At 34.0% G+C, this 13259-nt stretch overlaps 1 protein-coding gene across 1 annotated transcript; it reads left to right on the top strand.

The window, feature by feature from the left end:
- The first annotated feature begins 432 nt into the window (after nt 1-432).
- LOC121739190 (fas-binding factor 1 homolog) lies at nt 433-12051 on the top strand. Its single transcript, XM_042131539.1, has 11 exons — nt 433-1190; nt 1337-1488; nt 1609-1784; nt 1865-2125; nt 2200-2393; nt 2475-2581; nt 4310-4435; nt 4509-4646; nt 4717-4826; nt 4909-5371; nt 11789-12051. Exons 1-11 carry the CDS (start codon nt 542-544, stop codon nt 11894-11896), a joined length of 2484 nt encoding a protein of 827 aa, XP_041987473.1. The 5' UTR covers nt 433-541; the 3' UTR covers nt 11897-12051.
- The last annotated feature ends 1208 nt before the right edge of the window (nt 12052-13259 follow it).

Raw genomic sequence — 13259 nt, 5'->3', positions numbered from 1 at the left:
CGTGAGCTGAGCGAGAAGAACCTGAGAAAAAAATAATACACACGTTGCTATGGTAGCACACTTTCTGGTAAAGTGTAAACAAATAAATAAATCTAAAAAACGCCTATCAAGTACCTATCAAGTTTCACTCGTGGGTAAAATACCTTTTAAACTGAAATAAAAAATGAGTTTTAGTCTCGACGATCCTTTAGCGGGAATTCTAAGTGATGGAAGTGACGATAGTTTTTTTGACGATGATATTCTAGGAAAGAAAAAACCGCAGAAAAAAGGATCAATAAAGGCAATAGCGATCGATAAAAAAGCTTCACTATTTTCTTTAGAAGATACAAAGGAACCAAAAGCTGGGCTTAACAAATCCGACTCTCACAAACAATCTAATATAAACGATATTTTATCTGGTCCAAAAAATACTAAACATGAGACATTATCACCAGCGTTAGCAAAGAAAACATCATCAATAAATGATTTCTCTGATAAATCTGCGACAAATCCCCTCGATTTGTTTAATAAAACTCCGTCCAAACAAAAAACTACTATCGATATGGATAAACTGGGTACAGACTTGGGTAGTGACAAGAAAACTAAATCAGTTGAGAAAAGTAAAAAGTCTCAGTTTTCACTAGATGATTTACTAGGTACGAGTGAGTCTACGTTAAGAAAAGGTACGGAAGTTGGAACCAGAAGTCAAGAGTTTGACTTTGATACTATCTTAGGCAAAAGCGAGTCTAAAAATCTCGTTCAATTAAATAAAGTAAGCGAGAAAAATGTTTCAAAAGTCGAAAAAGCTAAAGAACCTCCGAAGAAATCAAAATCAAATAATGATTGGCTGGGTATTTTTAAAGATAAAGAACAAGAAACAGCCCCAGATAATATTGAAAATGAAATGCCATCATGGCTAGTAGGCAGCGATACTAAAAAGAAAAACAATGAAACGATATCAACGAAAAAATATATAGAAGAAGATAACCAAGAAATGGAAGAAACAGAAGATGTTACTCAACCTGATGATGAAAACGTAAAGGGCAATATTAAGGAAAATACGATACCAGTGCAACAAAAAATAAATATAGATCTCAGCCATGAAGATCTGACGATGGAAAGTACTGCTTTATGTCTCAAGCAGCAAGAAGCTCAGTTGATGGTGGCACTACAGCTCAAAGCCCAAGACGACAAGCTTGCATCAATGCAGAGTAAGTAAAGATGTTGATAGGATATTACAAGCGTACTTATACAATATTATTAACTTTTAGCTTTTGCTATAATAAAAAGTCTATATTTAGTTAACAGCATGTTCTAGGTAAATAATTTTAAATTATTATGCTACTTTTGTAATTAGTAAGGCAAATGAATAGTCAGCGAGTTCAAAAGGAAGCAGCACTAGCCCAGCATGAACAGTTGGACGCAATGCTGAAGAAGCAAGCGGAACATAGACGCCAGATGCAGAATGTAATATCGGCTCACCAGGAGAGAATCACGCAAAGGATTAAGGTTGTTTATTTAAAAAAAGTTCTATATTAAAATAAAGGTTTTCTTAATGTGGAGGCCATGATAATGATTTGATATTATGTAAAGACAGCAGGTAATTTTTAAATAATTATTTTATTCAAGGCTCTGTTAGGTACAGCAGATCAGGAAGAAGGCGCAGATTTTGTAGATTTCACTGGAAATATAACAGAAACTAAAGATACACCACATTCAAAAGAAAAGAAACAACTATTGCAGTTAGTGCAGTCATTGCAAGAGAATCATGATAAAGAAATCGACTTGATGGAAACTTCGTATAGGTAAAATGACCAATGTGATACCACATCTAAAGTAATTTTCTATACTTCTCGTAATAATTAATCATTATTATTTCCTAAAGACGGCAGCTAGATTTTCTAGAAATATCTTACGTTCAAGCAGAGCAAAGAATGAAGGATGAGAGTGAAAAGCTTGTGAAATTCTACACAGAAAAGATCAATTGGTTAGAAGAACATCATAACTTATATAAGAAAATGACGGAAGATAACTTGACTTCACTTGTCGAGAGACACAAAAATGAAAACGAAATGTTGAGACAGCAGCACTTGGAGAATATAAAAGTATTGCAAGAACACCACGGGGCTCTAATGGAAAATGTGAAGTAAATGATTGCAAATCCAATAGTTTTAATTTCAAGGATATCCTTAAAATACCTACACCAATATTTGTTTCTAGAAATGCAACCAAACAAGAGCAACTACTTATAAAAGATTCCGCCGGCTTTTCTACTAACCTTCAAGAATTGTTAGTAAATGTAAAAGAAAGCAACGCTAAAGCTGAACAGTTTTACGACAAAATAGATTTGATGACAAAAAACAATCAGCAGGATTCTGAAAGAAATATTCAAATGAGAGAAACACAAATAACTGGTAATAATTATTATGAACTTCTGTATAATGCCTGATGACCAGAGTAATATGGTCATTGATAACATACAATTATTTTTACAGAAATGTTGCATCAGTTAAAAGCGGATCGCGAGAGTTTTGAAAAGGAGAAAACAGAAAGAAGAGAAATAGAGAAAACCCTTGAAGCTCGTATTAGACAAATGACTACTGTAAATATTATCCCACCAAAACATTAAATGTAAAAAGGAGCCAAGCAAAATATTGCATAGCCATGCAATATATCTATCGTAAAAAGTTCTCAGATCACATTTGAGCCAAGCCTTCAACTTATTTTGTAATTTAAATAAACATTCAGTGAATTTATCAATAGTTTTCTTTATTTTATAATTATTATAGTGGCTTGGCAATGAGCACAGTTGAAGTTGAAGGCTTGGCTTGAATGTGATCTGAGAACTTTTTACAATAGATATATTGCATGGCTATGCAATATTTTGCTTGGCTCCTTTTTACATTTAATGTTTTGTTGGGATTTCATTTCTTTTTTTAAGGTTTCTTTTCAGGTCACGTTAAGACTTTTCTGTAGTTAGCTTAGCACCCGTTCTCTATCTCTAGGTATATATTCTAGGTCATAAAATTAATTGATAATAACAGGTAGGTACTTCTACAAAGTACAAATTCTATTACGATAGCCCAACAACTTTTGAACATTCAGGAGGTTATTCGTGCACCGATGTTACTTTCAATTGAGTATTACGACCTATCCCGGATTTTTTAAACCATAATAATTATACTCCGCAAATATCGGTATCTATCGCTTATACCGCGATATAAAGGGAGTGCTACACCATCTATCAAGCGAGTACGGACAATGGAGTGTACATCGTAATTCGCAGTTCTGATTTCATTTATATTTTAATCGAATTTAATTATCATAGTTTAATTGTTAACTTTGTTAACACTATTTTTCCTTTTGTACGTAAAATAATTATTATGAAGTCGAAACTTATTTTTAATGTTCTAGCAAAGACACAAACACGAAAATCTTTTCTAAAAAGTAAGTTTATTAAAAGTTATATTACTTTTCAGTTTTTAGGTTTCCTTGCACAAAGGATGAAAACGGGAGCCTATTCTAATGAGTCTAGACTTCGCTGTCTGTCTGTCGTCCGTCCGTGTGTCACGAGGATAGATCTCGAGAACGGCAATAGCTAGATATTTTAATTTTTTACAAATTATGTACTTTTGTTGTCGCTATAAAAGCTAATAGTCCAACTGAAATAAAATAAATGATTAACCGTTCTCATACAACAAACACGTTTTTTTGCTCTTTTTTGCTCTATATCCTTATTGGCAAAAGTAAGGTTTTTGAAAATTTCAGAAAATACTTAATTGTATTTCAACTTTCATAATAAGTAATAAAAAGTACATAAACTTGTGATTTAAGGGGGGCTCTCATACAAATTTACGGTACGGAACCCTATGTACGCCAGTCCGACTCGCACTTGGCCAGTTTCATAATTTTCCCTGTCATTGTGGATAACGATCTACCTTGTTGCCAAATTTCAAGGTTCTAAGTCTGCTAGAAGTACCTTAGAATTTTGATGATCTGTCAGTCAGTGAGTGACAAAATGTAGTAACTTTGATCATCCGTAACTATTAAACTATTTATCGAAATGTTATGTAATTTGGAGGTTAAGCTAGTTTTAATACTTGCTCCTAGTGACCGAATTTCTAAATCCCTAGCTTTGTCAACATCGAAGATAAAGGGGGTGTGAAAAAGCCACGAACCGCTTCAAGAAAAGTATGCTACGGCCGTGCCTTTGCTAAAAAGCTTGGCTGGAGCACTTCCTTGCTCCCAAATTATTAAATTTGCTAACATTGCTATTAAAACCTATTGTAATTATACATAAGTTTAGTTTCATAAATTGTGTTTGTTTCAGATGATTGAAGAAGAATCATTCTCATTGAGGCAAAAGAAAATGGATTTTGAATTTGAAAAAGCAACGTTTAGCAAGCAGACAGAATTTGCCAAAAGCCTTTTGAAGAAGCAAGACGAAGATTTAAAGGTAAGAAAGGAAATCGTTTTTATAAATACAGGGAAAATGGAAGAAAATAACGTACTTATTTGAATAATTTCAGACCTTAAAAGATGAAATTAATAAAGAGTATCAAGAAAAGATTTCTAAACTAGAAGAAGAAAAAGCAAAAACTATTAAAGATAGTGCCTTAATTGCTAAAGAAAAAGCTTCTGTTCAAAGTCTTAAAACGGAACTTGAGGTAAGAAAGTTTTATTTAAAGAATGTAAATTACTTAGAAATTTGTTTTAAGTAATTGAATATTATCTTAGAAAACAAAAGCAGAATTGCAAGCACAGTTAGACGAATTGGCTGAGGAACGATCAAAAATTAACAGAGAGAAACAAGACATACATATTGAGGAACAGAGGATCCATGCAAAGTAAGTTATTTCAGATAAAAATTAATGCTAATAATGTTACATTCAGTAAACATTTAAATATGAATTGGTTATACTTTTCTAGATCCCGTGATTTAGAGCTTCTAGCAAAATCTGCCATTGACAAGCAAACACAGGCCGACAAAAAGTACTCGGAAGCAGATTTCATACAGAAGAAATTCGAAGATCGCATGCGTAGAATACAAGAACACGTTGTCTCACTAAACAATAGAGAGAAACAGATCGCAAAAGAAAAAGTTGCGCTCTCTAGAGAGAGATTAAGCTTGCATAACGAAAGAAAAGAAATAGAGGGTAGATTGCAATGTTCGTTATGTAGAAGTACACAGTACAATGAGCAATATGTACCACAGACTTTTCAGTTTGTTCATACGCCCGCTTCAAGAGATTATGAAAAAAGAACTTTTACAAACATAGAACAAGAAATGGAAGAATTTATGGCAAGAGTTAGACCTGCTGTAAGTTTGGAAGATGATAAGGTAGAAGAAGTGTTGCCACATACGACTGAAGTAAATAGCAACGTTCTTAAGGTAAAGAACAGGCATTTTTGTATGGAAGCCGTACCCAAGCTGTAGCACATCCACACATACATATATCAAATGGAAGGGCTTGAAAAGCTGAACATTTTATTGTATTATGTAAAATCTCTAAACCGTGGGAGAAAAAAGCTAACGAGGGTAGAAGGTAAAAAAAAATCACAAAAAAACACTCTGTATTAATGCATCAATTTATAGTGTTGCTGATAAAAAATCACTTCTGTATACGGCAAACTTGAGGAGAGTGTCATATTTTAAAAGAATATTGTTTCATATTTTAAAGAAATGTACTTATGAGAAAACAATAAGATGCTAAAAATCGAACTTTTCCTTTATTTTATGGTATATTAACAATTTGGATTTTTTAAAATAATTAGCAATACTAAATAATCGTGCAATAAATAATAATACAGGATATTTTATTTTTCACAAAAATACAAAAAAACACTCTGTATTATTGCATCAATTTATAGTGTTGCAAGTAAGGAATAACTTCTGGAAAGTAATCGTATATGGCAAACTTAAGGAAAGTGATTTATTTGAAATATATTGTTTCATATTTATAAATTACTAGCTGTTGCCCGCGACTTCGTCCGCGTGGACTTTAGTTTATAGTTGTTCCTGTATATCGATTCCTGTGTAACGAACGACTCACGTTTACGCGCAAATCAGAAAAGTAGATTGTGTGGAAACCGCACATTTTTCCGGGACAAAAAACATTCCTTGTCCCAGATTCAAATTAGTATCTCCAATCTCCATGCCCATCAAAATAGATTAAATAGTTTAGGCGAGAATCATAAAAGTTTATTGTGCGGGAACCGTATAATATTTTCCGGGATAAAAAGTATCCCTTGTCCTTTCCCGAGACTGAAAGTATAAAGAAAATACAAAATTTCATCAAAATAGATTGAATAGTTTAGGCGATATTCATAAAAGTATATTGTGCAGTAACCGTACATTTTTCCGGGACAAATTGTATCCTATGTTCTTTTACTCAAAGTATCTTAATACCAAATTTCAGCAAAATGGGTCCAGCCGTTTAACTTTACGCGTGATGTCGTGACTCGTGACCACGTGAAATATAACGTTCCGCGCAGCTTCGCCAGCGTAAATTAGATATTTCACAAACGAATTAGTCCACAAAAAATAGCCTATGATCCTTTACGTGGTCTATTTCTTATCTGTGCCAAATAACAGAAAAATTGCTCCAGTAGTTCGTGAGATAAGCCCTCTCAAATAATTTCCCCCGTTTTTTTTCCACATTTTCGTCTATTTCTTAGCTCCTATTAGTCTTAGCGTAATAAAATATAGCCTATAGCCTTTCTCGATAAATGAGCTATCTAACACTGAAAGAATTTCTCAAATCGGACCAGTAGTTCCTGAGATTAGCGCGTTCAAATAAGCCCTTTCAAATAATTTCCCCCATTTTTTCCATATTTTCCTTTATTTTTTCGCTCCTATTAGTCATAGTGTGATAAAATATAGCCTATAGCCTTTCTTGATAAATGGACTATTTAACACTGAAAGAATTTTTCAAATCGAACCAGTAGTTGCTGAGATAAGCGCGGTCAAATAAGCCCTTTCAAATAATTTCCCCCCGTTTTTTCCACACTTTCCTCTATTTCTTCGCTCCCATTAGTATTATCGTGATAAAATATAGCCTATATCCTTTCTCGATAAATGATCTATCTAACACTGAAATAATTTTTCAAATCGGACCAGTACTTCCTGAGATTAGCGCGTTCAAACAAACAAACAAACTCTTCCGCTTTATAATATTAGTACAGATTTCTACAAGGTAACAAAAAACTAGGCCTTTACATCCGTTCTGGATGATTTTTACAGTATTTGTCAAAGCAAAGTAATCACTCCTCAAATACTGTAGTGCCTGGGACAAGATTTTTTATTTTAAATGTCCGTATGGTTACCCAAGCGCATGCGGTATTCTCGCATCATAGTCGGCCTAGTCCAGAGGAAAGAACTAGTCGATACGTCTGGGACCAAGTATGTGTGGGTTTCATCACGATGTTTTCCTTCACCGTACGAGCGTCCGTATTATGTACTTGAGATTCTCATAGGTACACGCTTCCACCCGGGTCGAACCTGCACCCTCTAAGAGTGCGAACCTAAGGGCTACCCATTAGGCCACGGACGCTCACACAAGGTAACAATATAATAATACTAGCTGTTGCCCGCGACTTCGTCCGCGTGGACTTCAGTTTATAGCGCGCGATGTCAACAAAATTGGTGTCAAAAGATTTTATAAAAAAACCCTGGTACCCCTTAAATCAATACAGCTGTGCAGTGTGCACACAATAAGTATTTAATTTTTTTATATTAAACTTTATATTTTATGCCAAATTTTAAAGCTTATTTAGCCCTCCAATTACACAACTTTAACCATAAACTATTTATCATTGATAGATTTAAGGTTACGTCACTGCACAGATAAAGTACTGACTTATTTAATACCGCAGAATAGATATAACAATCGAAAAAAATCGAAACTTAAATGTAAGATGATACCATGTCTTATAGAAAGACTTTTGAGCAAGCGTCAGCGCGATGTAGAAGACGCACGGCGCCATCTATTATGCATTGTTGGAACTAACTTAATTTGCACAAATTTACGCATTTTCACCCGCTTACAACCCTTTTTTCCAGTAAAAAAGTAGCCTATGTCCTTTCTCAGGCTTTAGACTATCTGTATACAAAGTTTCATTACAATCGGTTCGGTAGTTTTGGCGTTTGGCGTGAAAGCGAGACTGACAGACAGACAGACAGACATACAGAGATACTTTTGGCGTTTGGCGTGAAAGCGAGACTGACAGACAGACAGACAGACAGACAGAGATACTTTCGCATTTATAATATTAGTATAGATTATGTGCACACTGCACAGCTGTTTTTGGGTATTTTGATTAATTAAGGGCCGCGCTACACCGGAATGGCAGCGGCGAGGCGAGCACTTTCAGCGCTGCCATTCCGGTGTAGCGCGGCCCTCAGAGGGGTACCACTTACCAGGGTTTTAAAAAGTTTTTAAATTTGACACACATTTTGTTGACACCGCGCGCTATAAACTAAAGTCCACGCGGACGAAGTCGCGGGCAACAGCTAGTGTTACAATAGAGTAAAAAATAAAACGCCATCTGTTGAATCGTATTAGAACTAAAATGTTCATTCCATCGATATATTTCTGAATTTTTTATAATATTATAAGTACATAAAATATTATGTTTAAGATTTCTGAAATTTTATTTTAATACACATCCAAGACCCAGGAACATTGAAAACTTTTTGTTCCGCCTGCGGGACTCGAACCCAGGACCCCCGGGATGAGCGCTGGCCACGCGCAATGCGAATTCATTTTCATCGATATTTTCATGGAAATAAGATATTTTCCCACATCAAAATGTAGCCTATGTCCTTTCTCAGACTCTAGAATAACTGTATACAAAATTTCATTGCAATCGGTTCTGTAGTTTTGGCGTGAAAGCAAGACAGACAGACAGACAGACAGACAGATATACTTTCGCATTTATAATATTAGTATGGATGGTAAAATCCAGGAAAAGTTAGATTATTAAGGTTTTATTATTTTTCCATACATTTCTTAAAAATATTAAACTACTAGATGACGCCCGCAACTCCGTTGCGCCAAAATTCGTTTATCGCACGGGAACCGTACATTTTTCCGGGATAAAAACTATCCAATGTCCTTTCTCGGGACTCAAAATATCTCCATGCTTGCCAAATTTCAGCAAAATCGGTTCAGCGGTCCTCGCGTGAAGAGGTAACAGACAGACAGACAGACAGACACACTTTCATGTTTATAATATTAGTATGGATATATGTACTAAAATACAACACTTTCCTCAAGTTTTCCATATACGATTACTTTCCAGAAATGATTCCTTACTAGCAACACTATAAATTGATGTAATAATACAGGATTTTTTTTGTGATTTTTTCTTACTTTCTACCCTCGTTAACTTTTTTCTCCCATGGCTTAGAGATTTTTCGTCATACAATAAAATGTTCAACTTTACAAGCCCTTTCATTTGGTGTATGTCTCAAAGTGCTACATTCGTGGGTACGAAGTTCCCCCCCTTCTTTTACAATCATTTAACAGGCATGGCTGTAGAAATAGTTCCATATGCAAAATCAGTGGTATAATTTACTGATGGGCAGTGGGTAATGGGCATGTATTGAATTAAATAGGTATTGGAAAGAAGTTCCTTATTGCGCGTTCGGCGTAAAGAAGGCTAGACAGAACGATATTTAATCTCGACACTTTTATTAGTACCTGCATAGTAGGGACAGAGGGCGTTGATTGATCGAGGGGATCCTGTGCGTCAACTAGATGGGTTTTTTTGCGACGCGTTGTTAGTATTCCTGGCAGCCTACCACAACTTTTCCTAAAACTATCATGTTTCCAGAACACTTTGTTGTAAGATTACAATAACCTTACTTTGATTCGTATCATGAACTTTTTAAAGTGTATGAAAACAATCTTGTTTTATTCCGGCTTAGGGATGGGAAAAAACGAACGATATCAAATTATTTGTTTACATTTTGCTATGGGTGGAAGCGAGATAAGCAGTAAATTGTTAACAATAGGAATTAAATCAAATACTTAGTGGAATTGTTGAAAAACCAATGCTGAAACCCAAATAAGACGTGAAGTGTTGTTGTAGTACGGTACGCTAAAACAAAAAAGTTTTATGTGGTGTGTGACTGTGAGTTGCGCGACTTTGAAGACTGTTTCGATATTTTCTAAAGGTAAATACTTAGATAAATGATTGGTCTCGCACGAGCGCTCGTCGAGATACCGCGCTGTATAGAAAAAACAGAATTCTGAATGCGGCAACTCAATATTGTAGTGTGTGTAAAACAATGCACAAATATTGTTGTGTGCTTAGATAATCGAGTTGCCAGATACGTGACTGGTGCCCAATCAATGGGGAAAAATTAGTTTCTGTGGTCTTGTAATTTATTATTATTGTATAGTAATGCTGATTTTTCAATCACCAGATAAACTTTACCATTGGAATAAAGTCCATTCGAAAAGAATGCGATAAAATAACAACGTTGTTTAGGTCAACGAAATATAATGGGTAGATACAATATTGATGAGAAAACAATACAAAAACAATGGTAGGAAGTTTAATGAAAGTTAAGAATGAGTCATAAAAAAGCAAATGTTAAATTTGTTTTCTCATTTGTTACTGTATTGTATACATAAAATATAAACTGTATTTTAGATTTTTATTATGATATGATACTCATAATTCATATTTATTAATACACAATACACATTCATGATCCAGGAACTTTGAAAACTTTTTGTTCCGTTGGCGGGATTCCAACCAGCTACCCTAGCTAGAGATTTCAATTATGTTTTGCTTCAATTTATCAATTTACGGTTATATTTACATTTTACAATGGCTTATCTTTCGTTTTTCAATAATTAATCCACTAATTTACAATTTTTGAAAGAGTTGCTACAAAATAATTTTCACTAACTGAAAATCGAATTTCGAACTTTGAGTTTTAAACTTCTTCTTCGTCTTTTTTATCAACCAATTACAGTCGATCTTGCTTAAAAATTGTACAGATTATCCAACTTAGTTTAGGTGCTACGTTTAAATTTGGAACCCAATTTTTTTTTGTTCGAAAGTTTCACCCACCTCAATGATATTCTACTTAAACAAATATGTTACGTCCATACTATTTTCCGGCTTAAATCTCTTCCGAACAATTTTCAAATTCCAAATTGCAAACATTGACAAATTTGACAGATAAGTGAAACAAAAGATATGAAAAACATAAAAGAGACAGTTCTATTTAAACGTCGAATCGTATCGCTGTCTCTTTCTTCGCCTGAGCTATGACGAAAATTCGATTTTTTCCAGATTGTTAAAAAAAATAATTGAAAATGTAAATAATCGAGGTATTTATTGCAATCAAGACATGTATATATGGTAAGAGATTCCATATTGTGTTTTATTTACTTTCGAGTCATAATTGGTACATTTTCGAAACACGCACGACGTCATTTTCAATTTATTTAGGTAAGACAAGACACGGCACGTTCGTGACTGCGCTCGATGCAGAGCTCGTTGTTTACAACAGACGGCCCAATTGGGCCGTATTTGAATCTTCACAACGCACGCGGTAGTAACATATCTGCTTTGAGTTTTTCATCATTGACCCACCTGTTAAAGTAATCTTACTTTTAAGAGGTGATGGTACGAAATCATTAAGTAAGATTAAAATATTACTGCTTTAAGAGGTAGTAGGCACCCTGGGCGCCAATAGATGGCGTTTTTTAATATTTTTTTGAGTGTATATGTATACAGGTTTTTGAACATTAAGAAATATCAAATACTGAGAGGTCATCTTTTTCAGGATTACATGGATCCCAAGTTTATGATGCTACGTCTCGATGTTCAGCAAGTAATAAGTAATTTGGATCAAAATAAGAGCACTTCCAATAAAATTGAAAATAGAGAGTAGACCAAATCAAAGAGTATGTAATTACTTACCTATTAATTATAGATTATGTAGTTATCACTTAAAAAAATGTCTGACCTTATGCTTATTTTTCTGTAATATTACGCGTGGGCCGTGGTAAATAAAATAAGAGAGAAATAAAATATTAACTTTAATTATATATTTTGTTTGGATTTTATTTTGACAACTCCTTACATTTAGCGTGTGTTATCAAAATGTACACAATACAATAGTTCCTTATCCTAACTCATTGTAAAAATATAGGTACATATTAATCTTTACTAGGTATATTAAGTAAATTAATAATTGATTAACAACTAATTTTAAGAAACGAAGTACATTTTGTTAGCTACATAATAAATTATCTACATATTTTGTTTTAAATGATTTAAAATAATGCACCGAATTGTTGGACTACCTACCATACAGTCTCATGCGGGATTCAGTGGCGGTTTTAAAAAAAAATTGCAAGTGCAATTTTTGGCCCTGAACTTTTTTGTCCTAATATTGTTTTAAAATACAACAAATTCATATTAGTTATTTAGCAGGGTCTACCATTTAAGTAAGCATAATATCTATCAAGTTAATTTGATAATTAGAAAGCTTTTTATAAAAATTACAATTTTGATTTTTTTTAAATACTTACTTATTACATATTTTAATCTTAAGTTACAAACTGAATGCGTATTATTTTGTACAAAATAATTTTAAACACGATGTTCGCTAGGTAAGCTACGTAAACACAGGCGCGGTCCGAAGGGGGGGGGGGGGGGGTCACAGGGGACATGACCCCCCCAAAATCAAAGGTAAAATTGAAACATCTCAAAATCTTGCTAAATAATAAAAGGAAATTTCTAGATATCCCCTAACCACCAATTCGTCCGACCTTAGACAGCTGCTGTGAACCCAGAACCGTCCGAAGGCGCAGATAAAAAAAATGTGAAGTGACTACTGAGTGACCCTCCCCAAAACTTTAGGCTGCGACCGCGCCTGCGTAAACAAGGACGGAAGTATGCGAAGGCCCATTCATGCGGCCCTACCTAAAACCGCCACTGTAAAGCAGAAAATGGACGGCCTGGCCTTCATAACACCAGATCTAAATATAAAATTATAATAAAATTTATTATTTAAATATGGACTACAAATAAAGGAACATATAAAAAAACTATATCATAGATTAGATACACAATATTTACATAGCAAGGGACTCTGTAATGTAACTAGGCTAAAATTACAAAAAATTTTTAATTCATAATTATAATTCATAACAATTCATTTTGATAGCAACATTTATTGATAATTTTGACACTCGATTAATTTCAATAAAAAATGTTTTTATCACAGTTATAAACGAAATTTCCAATAA

This window comes from Aricia agestis, chromosome Z (genome assembly GCF_905147365.1).
Source record: "Aricia agestis chromosome Z, ilAriAges1.1, whole genome shotgun sequence".
Lineage (NCBI taxonomy): Eukaryota > Metazoa > Arthropoda > Insecta > Lepidoptera > Lycaenidae > Aricia > Aricia agestis.
The sequence above is the reverse complement of the archived record's forward strand: the minus strand, read 5'-3'. Positions and strand labels throughout refer to the sequence as shown.